The sequence below is a fragment of the Calonectris borealis genome, chromosome 3 (assembly GCF_964195595.1).
Source record: "Calonectris borealis chromosome 3, bCalBor7.hap1.2, whole genome shotgun sequence".
NCBI classification, from domain to species: Eukaryota; Metazoa; Chordata; class Aves; order Procellariiformes; family Procellariidae; genus Calonectris; species Calonectris borealis.
In genome coordinates this window covers 63569364-63588247 of record NC_134314.1, presented here as the reverse complement: position 1 = coordinate 63588247, position 18884 = coordinate 63569364, and the positions used below count along the sequence as shown (strand labels likewise).

The 18884-nt window shown below is 41.1% G+C and overlaps 1 protein-coding gene across 1 annotated transcript; it reads left to right on the top strand.

Moving 5' to 3' along the window:
• Positions 1-214: 214 nt before the first annotated feature.
• On the top strand, positions 215-18498 carry SLC18B1 (solute carrier family 18 member B1). Its single transcript, XM_075148099.1, has 14 exons — positions 215-365; positions 907-1046; positions 2154-2249; positions 3926-3999; positions 4779-4926; positions 7803-7959; positions 9486-9622; positions 11326-11427; positions 12418-12509; positions 13685-13780; positions 14591-14665; positions 16199-16292; positions 16394-16440; positions 17937-18498. Exons 1-14 carry the CDS (start codon positions 320-322, stop codon positions 18007-18009), a joined length of 1377 nt encoding a protein of 458 aa, XP_075004200.1. The 5' UTR covers positions 215-319; the 3' UTR covers positions 18010-18498.
• The last annotated feature ends 386 nt before the right edge of the window (positions 18499-18884 follow it).

The following is an 18884-nucleotide window of genomic DNA, read 5'->3' as shown; positions in this document are numbered from 1 at the left end:
CGCCTGCTGTCGCCCTTGGTGCTCTCCACGCCCGGGCTGGCAATCCCCGCCGGGCGCAGCGCGCCCGCCCGCCCCCCGGGCAGCCCCGCGGAGGCGCTCCCGCAGCCTCCCGGCGGGGCCCCAGGCAGCCGGCCGCGGGCGGCGGGGCGTGGGGCGCGGGGCGCGGCAGGCCGCCCCCGCAGGACGAGCATGCTCAGTGGCGGCGGCCGGGGCGGCGGGGCTGGCGTTGGCCCCGGTACGCTGCCAGCCCGCGGCCGCTGCCAGACGGGGCGGCGGGGAGGTGCCGCACCGGCTGTTGCGGGCCCGGCGCTCCTTCCCCATGGGCAGCCGGGCGGCGGACGGCGCGGGGAGCGAGCAGCCCCCAGGTGGGAGACGGGAGGCGCCCCGCGTTTCTCCGCTGGCGGCACGACCGGCGCCGGGGGGCAGCTGCCGCGCCGCCGGCTCTGCCTGCTGCGGCCGGGCCGGCGCTGAAGGGCCGCTCCGCAGCTCCCCAACCTGCGCTGGGAAAGGGAGCGGGCGTGCAGGGGATGGGGGCAGGTTTCTCCCCGGGGTTGAATCCCGCAGTGCCGCGGGACGCCGGGGCTGTCCCCGGGAGGAGTGTGCTCACACGCCCGGGGCGCGCCCCGCGGGGGTACGCGTGGTGCCGGGCCGGGGGCGCGGCGGGGCAGCCCCTGCAAAAGCCCGTGCGGTTTCGGGGTGGGCTGAGGGGCGGCTGCAGGCTGGCACCGCACGGGGAAGTCTGCGCTCCTCCATGAGGAAAAAAAGCTGTACGGCTTGATTTAATTCCCCAGAGCCGGGAGGGTAGAAGTTTTGCGTGGATTTTAGTTTCCAAACCAGATTTGCAAATTGTGTTTCCCTCTGTCAGTTTATAATACTTTTTTTTTTCTTTTTCTTTTGTATTTTAAGAAGATGGCGTGCCAGAAGCACTTCGTGAGGAATCAAGGGGGCTTACCAGAGAACAGCTATTTACAATGGCCGCAACAGCTTGTATAAACTTCAGTTCAATGATATGCTATTCAATCTTGGGACCCTTTTTCCCTTCTGAGGTAAACAAACAATTTAGCCAGCTACTCTTTAGATTATTTTTTGCATGTTGAAACTTTTAAAAGGATCTTGAACACCGTGGGACCTTTATGGTTGGCTGTAAGCTCTGAGTTAGACTTTTCAGTTGTAGGAATTCATAGTGATACCTTGATGCTGGCTAAAATTGATTGGAGTGTATATAACGGTGACCTGGATCCTGTCCATGGACTAATTTCATCTTCCCTGTGGCTGCAGAGGAGACAGCGAACTAATGATATGAGATAGAAGTTGAAACGGATGCTTGGAGAAGTGAAATAGTTTTTTGCCCAGTGTTGCATAGCAGTTTGGTAGTAGAGCTGAGATTAAAACTCTGCCCATGTCCTGACTTGCATTTCAGTGCCTTAGCCATTCAATGACTTTTTATTTATAGTTACCTCTCTGTTAATTCACGCTGGGCCATCATTCACTGTGTTAAATTTGCTGACCTAGCAACTGAAGGAGAAAAAAAAATAATCTCTGCTTATGTTGAGTGAATACAATGTTTAAATATAGGATGAAAACAAATGGTCATGGTGCATTTGCAGCAGAAGTCCATGTGTCTCATGACCAAGTTGTTCCCAAGTATTAACAAAGAAATATTAAGATTATTTTTGCTCTAAATGTTCCTATGTACTGCTTGTACCCAAGTGAGTGTATTTTGCTGGTTGGATAAGTCAAAAATTTGCGTGGTGCTTGTTTTGGGGAGGCATGATACAGTGAAGATAATCTCTGTTCACTGCCCTCTGACCATACAACGGATCAAAGCTTTGTAGCTACCTCCGTTGCACACCAGCTGAAGCCACCTGTATAAGTCTGGTCACCTGTTCAGTAGTTCAGCAAAGAGCACAGTGTTTCCATTCATTGAGGAACGAACGTTGCTTTTCCCTTGATTACATATAGCTTAAATAGAAGTACAACATGTCTTTAAATTGCTGTGTTGTTACTTTATGAGGCGCTACTGCCTTTGAGAAAGGAAATTGCTTTGTAACTGCACTAATAGAGAATTAAAAAAAATTAAATGTACAAGGCATGAATGTTATTCACTTCAAGAATTTGCCTCCATCTTTACACAGTTGTGATCTTTTTTGCAGGCAGAAAAAAAAGGTGCCAGTAACACCGTCGTTGGCCTGATTTTTGGATGTTTTGCTTTGGTCAATTTCTTGACTGCTTTAATTTTGGGAAATTATGTAAGTATAATTGAAGCTGTAACTTACTTCTGTGACAACACAGGTTGGTACATGAACACAGTTCTCTAAGGCTGAGAAAAGAGATGTCTCTTCAGTAGCACTCCTGCAGGCTTGTGTCTGCAGTAACTGGAGCCTGGCCAGTCAGTCTGAATCTGACCTAAGTCTTGTCAGTAGAACTTTAAAAATTACTCTTCTACAGTTCTTGAGGGTAGCATAGAGTGGTGGACACATGTAACTGTTGTGTTTCGCTGGTTAACTGTTCTGTTTGCTTCAGAGTAATCTGCTGATCAATTCTCCTTTCTATTACTTCCTTTCCCCCTACACCCCATTTTATTTATTACACTTACATATTCTGTTTGCCTTTGGTGATGTTCTTAAGGTGTTTTGTTTTGGTTTTGGTTTTTTTCTGTAGTTAGCTGAACCCCTTCTTCTTTTGTGGTATAATGTCTTTTTCTTATAATTTCCTCCTATTATGACTCTCTGCTGCTTAACTCAGTTTCCCCTTCCACTTCATTATATTCTTGCAACTTCAGTTTTCCCACAGATTCAGAATTTCTCTCATGCTGGAGAAATTACAAATAAATTATACAACAGTTCGTTGTATGCTGGAGCACTGCTGTCTATGCATTTTTGGCTAGAGCTGCTCAGGATCATACCCTAAGTTGGGGCTGCTGCAGTGTCACAGTCTTCTCTTCCTTTGGCTGGGCAGTCTTTTTGCTGAGCCCACGGTGAATGATTTTCTCTGGTGGTGAGGTGGCTCATCAAGGTGTCACACAAGTGCCATAGGTAAGTCCAATCTTGCTGCCTGTGATGGCATTCAAGTGTGGCACAACCCTCACCAAGTACTTTGCATGGGAGAGAGAGAGCGAGCATGCCACCCTCACTGCAGACAGGTGAAGTGAGCACCAGTAGAGGTGGACAGTCCAGCAATCAGAAATCCTGAGGGTTTCAGTGAAACTCGGCAAAATATGGGCTTTAGTAATAGCGGCTGAAATGCAAGGACTTTGTCCAGGCCTGAACAAGAAAAGAGTCTGAAATACCTACTGTCCTTAGGGGAAGTTACAGCACAGAATTAGAAGCTCAGATGTACTTTGTTACGGGATTGAGTTAGCTTTACGGCATGCCTCTCGTCATCCTTCACCCTGGTGATGGAGTCTGAAATGAAGGAAGATGGGGTCCTTTCCCTGGTAATGAATGGAGAAGCCTGAAGCTACTGTGCTTCCTATGCCAAAGCTTTGTGCTATTAAAGGTTGTGATAAATTTGCTTTAAAATCAGCTTCCATTGACTCTCCTGAGGCAAATACGTGACAGGTATTGCTGACTTGGCATCACTGATGGTGCTGGAGGGGGAATGTATTACTTTCTGTTTGTTTATAATGAGGAATGCTGCTGTAACCTGCTACTCTGCAGAAGCTGCAGCACACCACTGTGAAATAGTTAACTGCACCATTGTCTTACCATTCTGAAAAGTGGGTTAAGTCACTTAACTGTTTAGAATATTTTTAGGTTCAGTATTGCACGAAGACACACCAGCAGGAGCAGTGTCTCCAGATCTTTTAGTTACATATGCAATAAAGTGCCCATAATGTTTTGATTTCTTAACAGTAACTTACTTTGAAAGATTTTTTGATCTAGGCTTGAAATAATAACGTGTAAAAATTGTATTTAATTTACAGCTTACTCATATTGGAGCAAAATTCATGTTTGTGGCAGGGATGTTTGTTTCAGGATGTGCGACCATTTTGTTTGGGTGAGTAATTTTTGTTGGTTGGTTTTGTTGCATTTGTCTTCTAATAATTTTCATCCATATGAAAAGATGGACACAAAACAAAACTGGAAATTCTTGGGCATCTGCCAGGTGTTGGTTAGATCACCTAACTTTTTGCATCCTTACTTTTTATCTATCCCTTGTAAAGCAGAATGAACACCGCTCCCTTTCTGTAGGTTTCAAAGCCTGTTTACTATGAAAGCAAAGGAGGAAGGTTCTATGTGTTTAAAAACCTACTATAGTTCAGGAACAGCAAGAAGTCTGTCAAAGTGCAGAATAAGGGAACTATTTATGCATAATGTTTTAATTATTCTTTTCTTAAAAATATTGAGTGCAAATGAGAAGGTTTGCCTGGCAGGCGGAGAGGCTAAGCCACTCATTTTAGCAAAATAAAGGTTTTATTAACAATGAGGGAAGCTCTTATTAGGTAGCTGTAACTCATTGTGTCAGACTCCTTGCATAGTTGCTTGGGAAAGCTATGAAATGCAACAGAAAATGGCATTGGAGTTTTTCACAGGTTAGGTTTTTCATGCTCTTTTCACTACCAAAGAAAGGGGAAAAGGAGAAAGCTGCCAGAAATAGTTTGATAGAGTTTGAATGACTTCACTGATGTGATTCAAAAAGATGTGGCAATAGAAAGCATTGAGTGTCTTGTAACTGTGTCCTTTAATGAGTAAGAAATGATGCTCCAGGACCTTTAGTAGATAGCTTGTTGCATCCTGAGAGATCTCCATTTACTGGTTTGTTTTTTTTTTTTCCAGAATGCTGGACAAGGTGCCAAGTGGGCCAATGTTCATCGGTTTGTGCTTTTTAGTAAGAGCAATGGATGCAGTAGGTTTTGCAGCAGCAATGACAGCATCGTTTTCGATCCTTACAAAGGCATTTCCCAATAATATAGCTACTGTCCTGGTAAGTGCAAAAACCAGTGTTACAGTGTTACAACTTCAGTAGCCGCAATATCATAAATTGCCAGTAGGCAGCCTAAAACCAGGAGGAGAAAATCAGTTGTTTCATGTGCAGGCATATTTGAAATCATCACATAATGTTTGTTTCTAATCTAGGATCACAATCCTAGAACAAGTTTAGACCTTAGCATAACTCCAGTTAGCTATAAATTAGGCAGTATGTATTAGTTGCTTATGTTTTGAAGACAGTTGACCATTGATGGCAGTAGTTATCTCTTCAGTTGAAATCAGACTATTAAAATACTAATACAGCTTTTAGTGTCTACTTCTACATGGATAGTAAGAATCCATGTGGATTGATTCAAGAATTTGATTAATTCATTCAAATAGTGTTGATTTAAATGACTGAAAGACAATTTCGGTTTCATTTTTCTAATCTATGATAAAAGTGATGTATGAGAAGAGGAGAGCTAGAACTTCTTGAAAACTGGAGGGCAGTATGTCTGGTCATCAATGATTCATTTCAACCAGAGATATTACCCTTATTTTGTTGATTTTTATGGTGTTAGGAAAAAAATAGTTTTGTATTTAATAAAATGTTGCTTTCTCTTTCTCTTTTTCAATAAATTCTGGTTTCAATTCAAATATAGACTGACAGAAATAACTGGGTTGAATTCTAATGAGTGAACAAATGTTAAGAACATCCTTCAGAACATTTAATAAAATTGGAAAAGTTGATGCTTTTATTAATATTGTTGTTAAGCTGTATAGTTACTTCTATAAATAAATGTCTATAAAAATATGGCCTCCTAACTAGCAAAAAACTACTAAATTGCATTAGCAGTGAGGAGTTGGCAATTTCTTTGGAAAGCAGGTTATATATTGCAATCATGTTTTGGATTTATTCAGTCAATAAGGTTAAGGTTTCCTGTTTGCAAATTTTAAAATGTCATGTAAATAGGTAAGTAAAGTAACCTTGACTTAAAGGGGCTTAGTTATCTATCTTATAATCAGACTTAAAAATAAATGAAATTCTGTGGTGGCAGAACATGATGCATAGCTGAAAACGGTACGTGATGATGAAGGTCACCTCAAGACCACAAACAGAAACGCTACACAGCTATGGCTTGGTAACTACCTTTGTTTAAAATCTAGAAGGGGTGGTGTCAGAAGACAGATCACTTTTAAATGTTGGTCTGTTTGCCATATTATATACTCTAATGTCTTGTTCTGCATGAGAATAAAACCTCTTCAAATTCATTCATGTAGACTTACTGTCCTTAAATGGACATGATGGAGAGTTCTTGTTACTGTGAGCTCTGCTCATGGTGGTGGCAGAGGCAGGAGGCAGAAGAAAGAGCTGATTAGTAGAAGCAAGGTGCATCCTAGGGTAAAATCATAAAGCCTGCAGGAATGGATGATGGGTTTTTAGCCTTGCTTTCCATTGCCCTTCCTGATAGTGCTAGATACTGAAAAGCACTTTTACTCTCCTTACCCTTTTGGTGCCAGTTTTCAGCCCACCTTTTACCCATTGGGTACCCTAGAGAATGTATGGGGAAGTTGTTAAATGTAGGCGTGTCAGCCTTGTTGAAGTGGGAAGTTCAGCAGCTGCCACAATGATCCCTCTGTTGGAGGAGGTATGAACTTCAGAACATAAGCAATATCACTTTTCTTAGAATATCAGGTTTACCTTATCCTCCCCTGATCTGTAATAATGCAAAGCCTCAGCTCCACCCCCACCAATAATTCATTAACTTAGAGGGGCTAAATGATGTACAGCCTGATTTGAACTGAAGTCTCACCAATCATAAATATTTTTTATGGTTGGTGAGCAACACAAGCAAAAGCGTTATTTGGATGCAGTTATGTTAACTCATGGGCATTCCATGTGTCGAAGTTTACCAAATTGTCTCAAATCTATCTAGAAATTTTGAAGACTTGCTAGTCCTATTTTGTTACTAGTTATTTCCTTTGCTAGGAAAGGAAAAGGCTGCGACCCTAGGCTGACCTAGGGTAAAGAACTTGGCTTTTGCTGACTGTGGCTGCTCTCGGGCCATTTGACCACTCGAACTTGTATCAGTAAAATTAAAGATGAGGATGAATCTCTATACGATGTTTCTGGGTCCCAGAAGTTAGCAAAACTTTTTAATTGTAAGCAATTATTACCACCAACTGTTACTGGTGGTCTAAGCATTGATTAATCAAGTGTTGAGGCAGATGTTGACAGTGGTGACTATGGCATTGTAACACAAGATTTAAGTGTAACTGTATTATTGTCCTTTTAAAAATTAATATCTTATAAAAGATGCCAGATTATTAAATTATAGCCAAAATAATCTCAGCCAAAATGTCCCCATTGCAATTTCACAGTTATTTCCTACCCCTAGCCAGTGAATCCAAACAATCAGTTATGGAGAGAAAGCTTTAACTTGGCATATGTACCTCATCCCATGAGATAATGACCCATCTGAGTAGGCTTGTTTGGGTCCTCCCCCTCAGGCTGGAGCGTAAGGGCAGGTGGGAGAGATGATCACTTCAGCCTGAGTTGTCCTACAGATGCTTTCCATCACTAGAGCATTTGTCTTGCCTCAGGACTGGGATCTGTTAGGTGACAGCAGAGTGGCTAACGCTGCAGTACAGGTTGTTCCCCGTAAGTAAAAGAGGTGATGGCTGTCACGCAGACAGCTGTGAAATTCCTGTCACTATCCCACTTTGTGAAAGTCACTGCTAGCTGTTATCCCCCTTAGTGATGCAGGGCCTTTTTCTTTTCACTAGCCTGGCTATGTTGTTCTGCTCCTCAGACAAATGGCTTGCTTTTTATTGTTACATTGGAGTCAGCATACTGACTTTTTTTTGCTTGCTTTCTTTTTCATCCTTTAGGGCAGCCTTGAAATTTTTACAGGACTCGGACTGGTGCTGGGCCCACCTTTAGGTGGCTTTTTGTATCAATCGTTTGGTTATGAGGTTCCTTTCATTACACTGGGATGCGTAGTGTTGGTCTTGGTGCCTGTGAATATGTGCATATTACCAAAATACGGTAAGCATCTTTCTTCCTGCCTCCTTCACTCACCTTAATTTCTCATGTATTTAAATGTCCTTTAAAAAAAAAAATCAGCTTCTGGAGTCTGATCCAACTCAGAGGGCAAAGCTCCACCTGAATTAACTTGTGATCTTGATCAGGCCCATGTTTTAATGATACCCTAAATTAATGCATGCAGATGGCCTGGAATGAATCCAACACCTCATGCCCATCTCTGCAAACACTAAGAACTCTGTGTGGAAGTGAACTGAGATATATTTTTTGGTTTCTTTTGTCTTTGTAGCTTCAGGGCTTGTAAAGGATCAGTTGTGTCTGCTTAGTATCAGCTTGTCATTGCAGCTAGTTGAAGAAAAGCTGGAGATAGGTTTTGCCTGAAATAAGAGAACTTGACATGTTTGAGGGGTTGGCAGGGGGGGAAAAACAGAATTACAGGGAGAACAAAAGGAGTTTATTTGTACTGAATGATGCAGGATCTGATTAACATGAAAGAATGTTAAAGTTAATAAATAAGGGGTTTAATTGAAGTGCTGGAGGTCATATAAATTTGATTAAAATTTAGATGGTCCTGCTTGGACAAAAAGCTAACTTAAAGGTAAGTCTTCACACAAGATTGTAATTGCAAGGTTACAGTTCTGTTAGTCTTTTCTAGAAAAAAAAATAATAACTTTAAAATACTTCTTTTTTTAAAACCTTTTTTCCTCTTAACTATGAAAACCTTAGAGAACAACTTCATATATATAGGCTTTTAGAAGAAACTTACAGTGGTTAACAATGTGCTGCTACTGCTGGCTTCCCCCCACACTTCCCCAAGCTCTGAAATTGTCTGGAGTCATGATATTACTAGCCAGTTAGAAACTATGTTAAATAAATGTTAGCTCTGAGTTGGTGGATGCTAATGAACTTTTAGTTCTATGTATACTTTGAGAACACATTCAACTGCTAAAGCACCAACAGCATCAGGAAAGGACCCTGACATAGGAATGACATCTAACCATGACATCTGAAAGAAGCTTCCTGTCTGTAGTACAAATTGAACACGTAGGAGACCTGAATAGCTAGTTGCTTAAAAATTCAAACAGATCTCAACTGATAAATAGTAATCTTCTTATTTTACTTTCAAAGCATGTTTCTCTGATTGGATATGTATGATTCATGCACGTGTACATGTTGTTTTAAGTTGAGACGTATTCATGAGATTTTCATTGTATAAGGGCTAGTGGAGAAGTAAGCATATTTTCACATAATTGAATAGTACATGTTTTTGTTCTTTTCAAGTTGGGGATTTGCAATGTTGGAATCTAAATTGTGTACTTTTCTTCTTTTATTCACTTATCAAATTTGGTTTTTTAATCTAAAAATAGTATAGTGCATAATAGTCTACTATTGACTTTCAGTTAGTAGTTAACAGGAGTAATAGGACTAGTAAAAAGGAAATACTGATTTCTTTTCTAAAGCAAGAAGAGGAATCATGAGCTTATGCTGCTGAAAATAATGCAATTTCCCCCCCTTTTCTCTTGAAACAGATTCGATCCCTAGCAAGGACTCCTTTTGGAAGCTCATTCTTCTGCCGAAAGTCTTGCTACTCTGTCTTACTATATTTTCTCTAAGTGCATGCTTGGGCTTTTTGGATCCCACAATGTCGCTATTTATCCTAAAAAAGGTAAGTCCTGTAAATATGCAGGGAAGTCTTGACTTGCTAAATAGTAAATAACTGGTTATAAATGTGGTTTAAATATCCTAAACGAAATTAAGCCTTATCCAATTACACTGCTTTAATTAACTGTTAATGTTATGATTTCCAAATAACTTGACTTCCACAGTACTGACAAATCACAGTTTCCATTGACACCATCAGTTGCTGCTGTGTCTTGGTAACTTTGAGAATGAGGAAATGTAAGGCCTTTAAAAATGTGCTTTTTCCACTTAATTGGCTTTCAGCTGCAGAGTACCTTCTCTGAACAGGGCATAGCAGCTGGTTTTGTAAATGAGAGACTTTTTCCTCCTTTCTGAAAGCAAATTCTGTAAAACTGCAACAGTCACTGACAGTGTTATATCTCTTGATGTGGACATTTGGTTTTGGGGACATGATGTCACAGCTCTGCCTTCTCTTACAGCAATGCCAAAATTAAACTGATTGCAACTATGTAGCCTGCCAGCTGACTTCTTCACTCGCTCATTAAAAAGGCAAATGCCATTTATTTTTAATTTTTTTTAATATTTATTTATTTGTTTCCGACTTAATTTTATTATTTATTTTCCCCATGGTGTTTAAGGTAATGAATTTGAAGTGAACAGTTCAAGATTCTCTTCCTCTGTGAAATTAAGCAATGCTTTTTGAGTGGTTTATTTATTAATTGTTTTTCCAGGGAATAGCATTTCACAGGTGCTCCTACTTTTTGTCTGTCTAGTCCAGTACTTAGAGCACTCATCCAGGATAGAGGAGACTTGGTGCTAACCTCTTCCATCAGTGGAGATGTGAATGTACATCTTCCACCACGCAGGAGGGATCTGTAATTATCCCACTGTAGAATGTTGTGCACTTGTGTGGCTCTTCTGCTTTCCCTCTGCTCTGTACTAACAGATACTTGCTGTGAAAGGGCTGTAGCCTTCTTGGCAGGTGTTCTAACCACTAAATTAGAGTTATTATCAGGTGCTTGCATATGGCAAGGAAACAGTGAACATTTATGTAGTCCACGCCACATGAAACATCTTGGAATACCTTCTAACTGGTAGTTAAAGCACTCATTTGAGAGACTAGTATACTTTTGGTTCATTACACATTTTGTTTCAATACAGAAATGTGACTCTGCATTAGGAAAATGTAGACCTCAGGGTGTTTGCAGAAAGCCTCTTACTCATTCTATAAAAATCCTCCTTTGGCTGAAAAGCCAGAGTTGTGTTTTATAGCACTACTTACTTTTAAGATGCACTGATTAGCAGTGGATGACTACAGCATTTATACTTTTCTAAGTGGAAATAAAACTGAAGATTGGAGAGGTAAAGACTAAATCCATGTGAATTTCAGTGTCTGAAGTGTCTGTTTCAAATATGCCAGATATTAATGTTAATCCAGTGTGGTGGTGTAGGGACATAGCAGTGTTTCCTCCTGAGATTATTTAGGCTTTATCTAAGTACAGTTGTGTCAGGTTTCACTCCATGCTTAGAAATGGAAGTGGAAGGAAACGGGAGCTCTGCTGATTACTTCAAATATTTGAAAAACCTCTGTATCGTATCACTAAAATACTTAAAATCATGCATGTCAGTATTTTGACCTAAAATATAATTCTTGGATTGTCCTTTAATGAATGTAGCGTATATGGTTTGATGTTTCGTTTTTTGTTTTATTTGTCTTCCTTTCCATAGTTCAAACTCCCAGCTGGTTATGTGGGCTTGGTATTCCTCGGTTTGGCACTCTCGTACTCCCTGTCTTCGCCCCTCCTCGGACTCCTAAGTGACAAACTGCCAGTGAGTACTACCCTGCTGTTTGTGCAGGGTTAGTAAAGCACTCCGTGCATTTAGTTAAAACTGGAGGACTTCCCGTATTGAAGTGATGGATGTAGGCTTGGTCCTGTAAAGGGGTCTGTCTTTCAGGACCTTGCATGTGCCCTGAATACTGCCAACTTGAAGGTCTCTTTTTGCAAGGTCCAGGTAATACAAGAATGTCCAAAATAGTAAAGGATGTTGGACAAGTATCCTGTAGTTGAAACGTGTTGAGCTTTTCCAGTAGACTAAGCATCATCTATTTCCAGCCAATATGGAATGGAGAGTGGGAAAATATGTCCCAGTTATCCGTGCTTTTGACCACATGTAATTTTATCAGCTTTTGAGAAGAGGAGTGAAGATGCTCTGATTAGCTGTATTGACTTTATCTCTTAAAAAGTGTAATATCCAAATTAGATCAGCACACCGACTGGCTGTAGTTCTCTACCTGTTAATTGCCCCATAGGAAAAGACTTTGACAGTGATATACCTAAAACTGCCTGGTTGACAGCCACTGCTAATTGATCAAGGAAACGTGGACTTTGAATGCTGTGCGTAAAGGACAGTGCCAGTTTTCTGACACTGTTTTCTCCTGACACAAACTAATAATGGCCTTTTTACATGAGAATTACATGCAATGCTACCTGATATTTCTTACACTAAGGAAGAGTAAGACCTAAAATACTTTTCTAACAGAGAAGCACCGTTACTCAGTATCGTGAAGAAATCTCTGTATTAAGCAGCTGCTGCCAGTGATTGCATTGGTGGCAAGGGAACATGAATTCAGTGTTTCTTCATGGTGTTCAGAACTGGCAGAGAAATTGTGAATTCCCAGTTTTTGTGTGTAATGATGGTCTCTACAGGAGCCGTACTTTTCAGGAGATGAAGATTTAGAAGAGGGGTATTAGGAAAGAAAAAAAAATACATTACAAATTCACATCTTTAAGTTACATATCTCTTCCTTTTCTTTGACAGTATCTCAGGAAGTGGCTGCTGGTATCTGGAGGCTTAATGACAGCACTGTGCTTTTTCATGTTAGGACCTGCTCCTGTACTGCACATTGAAAGGTACAGAACTGCCTCTTCTTAAGCCTGTCCCCTTATGTGATGTTTTTGTGGTAGCTGTCAAGACCATAGTCATGTATGTCCCCAAGTCTGTAATTAGCACCTCTGACCATGAAACAGGGTGTTTTTTAACTTCTAACATGAGACTATGAATGTAAAGCAGTGGAAGCATCTGAAAATGGAGATTTTACAGCTTCATAAAATAGATCCTTTTCCTTTGCTTTTTACTGATACTTGTGTTTGCTCATGTTAGTGTGTGTGGTGGGAAGAATGCTGCTTTTTATTTTCCTTTCCTCCCAATTCTGTGGCATTTCCAGTGCAGCAAAGCGAAGGTCTCTTTCTGTCTTATTTTTCAATTTTCTCTATTTCATCAGTGTTTCTTAACTATGGGTTTTATTTGCATGGCTGTGCAGCAGTATTGATTTTTCTTCTCTCTGTGTATAGCTTACTGAGCAAAATGCCAGATTATAGCTTTGTTTTCAGCTAGGTAAGTAAAGATAATGTCTGTTGCACTTGAACACTGCATTGTCATATCTCTCAAGTTAATTCACAGCAAAACACTCTGCTACATTTACAAAACAGCTGTACAGTGCTTTTGTCCTAGGTTATATACTCTGTTAAAGATGATGATAGGCTTGCTAATGTGCAGAATTAGTCAACTCCTTCCTCCTAGACTTCTAATTTTTAAAGAAGATCATACATTTGAAACTGGTGAGATCATACATTTGAGCTGGTGAGAAAAAGAAATCAGTAAAATCTTCAACATTCTTTTCTTTAGCTAAGTCTTTTGGTTATAATGTATTAGGCTATGAAATTTTAGCCGCAAAATCCTTCACTTGTGCAGCAAACGAAGCCTGGAGCTTGGACACTTGTATTGCTGAGTTAAGCTCATCTATCTACCTCTTCTCTATGTGATCCTCTTAAAATGAACTGGATTTGATAAGGAAGTACTTAATGTGAGCACAGGATTTTCGAATTCTTTTACAAAGTCTTTTTTTAAGCATAGAATTGTATTTTTCAAGTCTTCGTGTTCACTTAAAGTAGAGGGGTTTTTGGCTTCAAGAAACCTAGTTTTCTGCTCGGTCATGGAGAGCTGATATAACAGCCTTCAGTCAAACGGGGTCCTTACTTGAAAAGAGTCTTTAGCAGCTAACTTCTTTTAAATGCCTCTTTTTCAGTCAGCTGTGGATGTTTGTGCTAGTGCTGGTTTTGATTGGCTTTTCACTTGGCATGAGTGCTATCCCAGTGTTTCCAGAGATACTGCACTGTGCATAGTAAGTAACTCGGTCCAATGCATCTTTCATGTTACTGGCAGTAGGAAACTGCAACTAATTTTCAGGGGTGAATATGAAGTGGGGTTTTAGTGTGACTTTTCCCCCCCTTTTGGAGACAGAGGCAGCGAGTAACACTTAAATGCTTCTACTACTCTTTTGTCTTAGTTTTTTCTGACTGAGCACTCCAGTCGTTATATTCCAAATACAATTTTGTAAATGTGTACCTCCGTACTGCGAACACACTCAAGTCCATCAGACTTTGGGTCTCATAGCATGGGGCAACCTGTGTGTGATTTCATATACATAGGATTTATTTCAGCTTCTGAGGATGATTAATAGCAATCAGTTTTCACTGGATTTTCAGACTGCATTGGCTTTAACAGCTGCACCTACAGGAGTCATACTTGCTCAAAGCACAAGGTCTGTGATGTGGCTTGGCAGTAATGACCTAGAAGGGTCTTGATTTACTCTTATTAGTATGTTCCTCTTGGAACAAGGTCTTTCCTTCTTAAAAGCCACCTGTCACTGTTTTACTCTTGCCGTATGAAACATGAGGAATGAGCGATGGTGTGGTGTTGGGAATCTTACGCAGAAGACATCAGAGATGAGGAGTAGCACTGCAGTCCTCCAGAGAGGCAGCAAAGAAGAAAGTACTGGGTTAACAGACATGATTCCACTGTACGCTTTTGCTTGTTAATTATTTATGTTGTGTGTAAAGTAAAAGGAGGGAAAAAACTCTCTATAGGGGAAGGCTATAGACTGAGACACGATAATGTATTGTACTACTCTAACTGGTCTGTTTTTCTGCAGTGAGAATGGATTTGAAGAAGGTCTGAGTCTGCTGGGACTGGTGTCTGGGCTCTTCAGTGCCATGTGGTCCCTTGGGTAGGTATACAGTCACCTTTTTGTAAGCTATGAGCATTCGGTTGTTCTATGCTGTTGCCACACAAAAGCCTGCTGCATTACAACCAGAAGTCTTGCATTGCAGTCATTGTGTTGACCTTGATTCAAAAGGTTCTTGCTAAACAGGTGCCTGGTGGTCATGTTAAAACAAAGCTTTTTACCCAACAAAGGGAATAGACTCTGAACTTGTCTTCCTTGAAATGTATTGCCCTGCATATCAAAAAGCTGCAGTGATTAAGTGGGTGTTAGCTTGTGCTTCTGTGTGGCCACTTTTGTTGTCACTGAAATATTTAATGCTTAATACAGAGCATTAAATACTAATTTTTTACAAAGCTAAGTCCATAAATACTAATTAGTATTTACAAAGCTAGTCCATAAATACTAATTTTTTACAAAGTATTTAATACTAATTAAATACTAATTTTTTACAAAGCTAAGTCCACCCACATGGAGCAAGCTAGAAGGTATCTGCTCCTGACTAATTCATTTTCCACATTTCCTCCTTTTGCCTGGGATAGCTTAGGGTAGAATCTTCTCTTCTCTTTCAGCCACAGCCATTATTTAAGGTCTCGTTTGCATAGCTTAGCAGAGTGTGTCTGTGTTCATTACCCAATGGTCATCACAGAAATGAATGAAAGGTACTCCTGGCTGAATGACCCTTCAGAGTTGTCACTAAGTGGGAAGTGACAGAGTCCTCCTGTTGACAGCCACTTCCAGGATATTTTTTTTATCTGTCATTGTAGTCCTCTGTGGCTGCAGGTGGGTTTCAGTACAAATCTGCACTGTTTTTTCCAAGCTAACTGAAGTTCTAGCTGTCCTGTTGATTTGGCATAGGGTTCAGTACAGAGATAGGTAGTATAAAGTTACCAAACCCCAGTTTTATGCTGTTATCAAACCTGATTTTATTATGTGAGTTGCTTCCAGGAAGCCTCTCTGATTTTACACAGTTTTGTCCCTTTCTGTAGTGAGAGACGATATCATGTAAGACCTTTCATAAAGTGACAGCAGCTGCATAACCTTTCATGGCATTCTTAGACAGGCATGAAGGTGCAGGGCAGTTACATACAGCTCAACCTTGCAGCGACCGCGTCTGTCACAATGTGCCTCCCCACCTGCCTATATCCATCAGTCTTTTGTCTTGAAGTTTGGAAGGTTTACATTTTGAGGGATGAGAGTTTAAATTTCTTTTATGATAGAATTGATTGGTGTTGATGCCCTGTTAAAACGTGGTCCTTAATGGGGCCTCTAAGCCATTCCAGATAGAGAAAGAGTGCATTCAGCTTTCTGATGTGGATCCTATTTCCAGCTGAGGAGGTAACTAGACAGGTTTGTTGGGGCCATGGCGAACAAAGAATTAATACTTATTGTTGATTATAGGAAAGTTAGGTCTGTGGAAGAGAAAGGAGAGAGAATCAATGCAGGGAGGCCGCAAAACGCAGTAAAAAAGTTCTCTGAGAATATGATATGTTATCTTTTTTGTTTGAGATGCCAATACCTCATTTTGATTTGTTGCAGGGCATTTGCAGGTCCCACTCTGGGAGGATTTCTAAATGAAAAGCTGGGTTTTGAATGGGCCTCAGCCATCCAAGGTGGATGGGCACTGTTAAGTGTAAGTAATTACACTATTTTTGCTTTTTAAATCTATTGCAATTATGAGCAATAGATATAAGGTTATTATTATTACAATTGTAACTGACTGTTTCCTCAAAGGGTCTTGCAACTGGAATATTCTATATCACTGAGGCAACAAGGAGAAGGTATGCTGAGATATTTATTCTTTATTTTGCTTGCAGCCATATAAAGCAAATCTTTGAAAGCTGTGCCTCCATTTTTTCCTCACTACCAACCTGATAGTGAATGACAGGATGAGCAGTAAAAATATTGCTTAAATACTTTGTCTGTATGCTTTCCTAAATCCCTACTGACCTAAACAGAGACCTAAACCAGGCAATGCCTGTTCTATACAAGCAACAGGACTGCAGCATTAATGAGCAAACCCTACTGGTGGTTCCTCCAAGAGGGTGTCTTTGAGCTGGCGTTGGCTGAATGGTCACATCCAGAGAGTAGTGGTCAACTGGCTCAATGTCCAGATGGAGATCGGTGACGAGTGATGTCCCGCAGGGGTCCGTATTGGGACCAGTACTGTTTAATGTCTTCACCAATGACATAGATAGTAGGATCGAGTGCACCCTCAGCAAATTTGCACATGAAACCAAGCTGAGAGAATCAGTTGACATGCCTGAGGGACGGATTGCCATTCAGAGAGACCTGGGCAAGCTCGAAGAGTGGGCCCGTGTGAACCTCAAGTGCAAGGTCCTGCACCTGGGTTGGGGCAACCCCCAGTATCAATACAGGCTGGGGGATGAAGGGATTGAGAGCAGCCCTGTCGAGAAGGACTTGGGGGTACTGGTGGATGAAAAGCTGGACATGAGCTGGCAATGTGCGCTCACAGCCCAGAAAGTCAACCGTATCCTGGGCCGCTTCAAAAGTAGCGTGGCCAGGAGGTCCAGAGAGGTGATTCTGCCCCTCTACTCTGCTCTAGTGAGACCCCACCTGGAGTACTGCCTCCAGCTCTGGAGCCCTCAGCACAAGAAAGATATGGACCTGTTGGAGCGGGTCCAGAGGAGGGCCACAGAAACGATCAGAGGGGTGGAATGCCTCTCCTATGAGGAAAGGCTGAGAGAGTTGGGGTTATTCAGTCTGAAGAAGAGAAGGCTTTGGGGAGACCTTATTGCAGCCTTTCAGTACTTAAAGGGGGCCTATAAGAAAGATGGGGACAGACTTTTTAGTAGGGCCTGTTGCGACAGCACAAGGAGTAATGGTTTTAAATTAAGAGGGCAGATTTAGACTAGATATAAGGAAGAAATTTTTTACGATGAGGGTGGTGAAACGCTGGACCAGGTTGGCCCAGAGAGGTGGTAGATGCCCCATCCCTAGAAACGTTCAAGTTCAGGCTGGACGGGGCTCTGAGCAACCTGATCTAGTTGAAGATGTCCCTTCTTCAGCAGGGGGGTTGGACTAGCTGATCTTCAAAGGTCCCTTCCAACCCTAACCATTCTGTGATTCTGTGAAACAATAGATGTGAAAGCAATAGTATGTGGTTCTGTGCAATAGTGGGGAACCAAATCCAGTGATTCACTAGCTCCTTCCACATAATGTGTGGCACTTTTGCTATAATGTTGGTATTGCATGGAAGTATCTAGAGAATATTAAACCTGTTTCTTCCCTCCTGTTCTTTTCCTTGTGCAAACAGTTCCAGTTCCAGCCTGCAAAATCCCCCTGGTAATAATGAAGAAAGAACTCATCTGATGGGCAATGAAACATAGCCAGACATACTTTTCAATTCTCTGTTTACTGTTGTGGTTTAACCTAGAGTTGAGATGAGTGGATTTAACAGTGTTTCATTATTCTGGAGCTGGGATACATGATCCCTTAGTGAACAACCAGTTGTGGTTTAGTTGTAGCTGCATTACTGTTTTGAAACACTAAACACTGACTGCCTTTCTTTTGGAAGTCCTCATGTGGATTGGCTGAAGTGATGAATAACCCTCAAATGTCAGCCTGTTTAATTGTATTCCATATACAGTGCACCACTGTATGCGAAGAGGTATGTTTTCAAATGTCTAGTTTCTATACTTGAGCCTGCTGTTCTTGGGTAAAGCTACTATTTTGCTACTGTGATTTTCTGTATTTTTTTAAAGGAAGTTCATTAGCTTGTAATACTTTAACTGACAACATAAAACGTTGAAACAGAATTTGAAATGACAAAGCATTAAGCACAATATTGTTTTCAATAAAGCAACTTTTTTTCCTAAGTTTTATGGATTTTCTTAGATAACAAGAGTCTAAAAGACTTTGTGTCTACCAACACTTTTATTATCTTGAAAGTGCCTGAAAATGGGAGGCAAAGGTAATGAAGAGAAGACGTAGCATCTCTACACAGAACTAACTGATCTTCAGTCGTGGAGGAGACTTAGCATCGTGTGTGTATGTGTGTATACATATATGCACAGACATATGTATGTTTGTATTGTATACGGAGACTCAGCTTGGTGTGTGTGAGATCTATTTTACTAATAAATGCCCGCTGGAATGTTTGTACTAATTGCCTCTGCACAGTAAATCTCTCAAAGTCTAGGGCTACTATTTTCCAACAATGGGGGGGAAAAAATCTCCTCACCTCCTCCAGATGCTCAGCAAA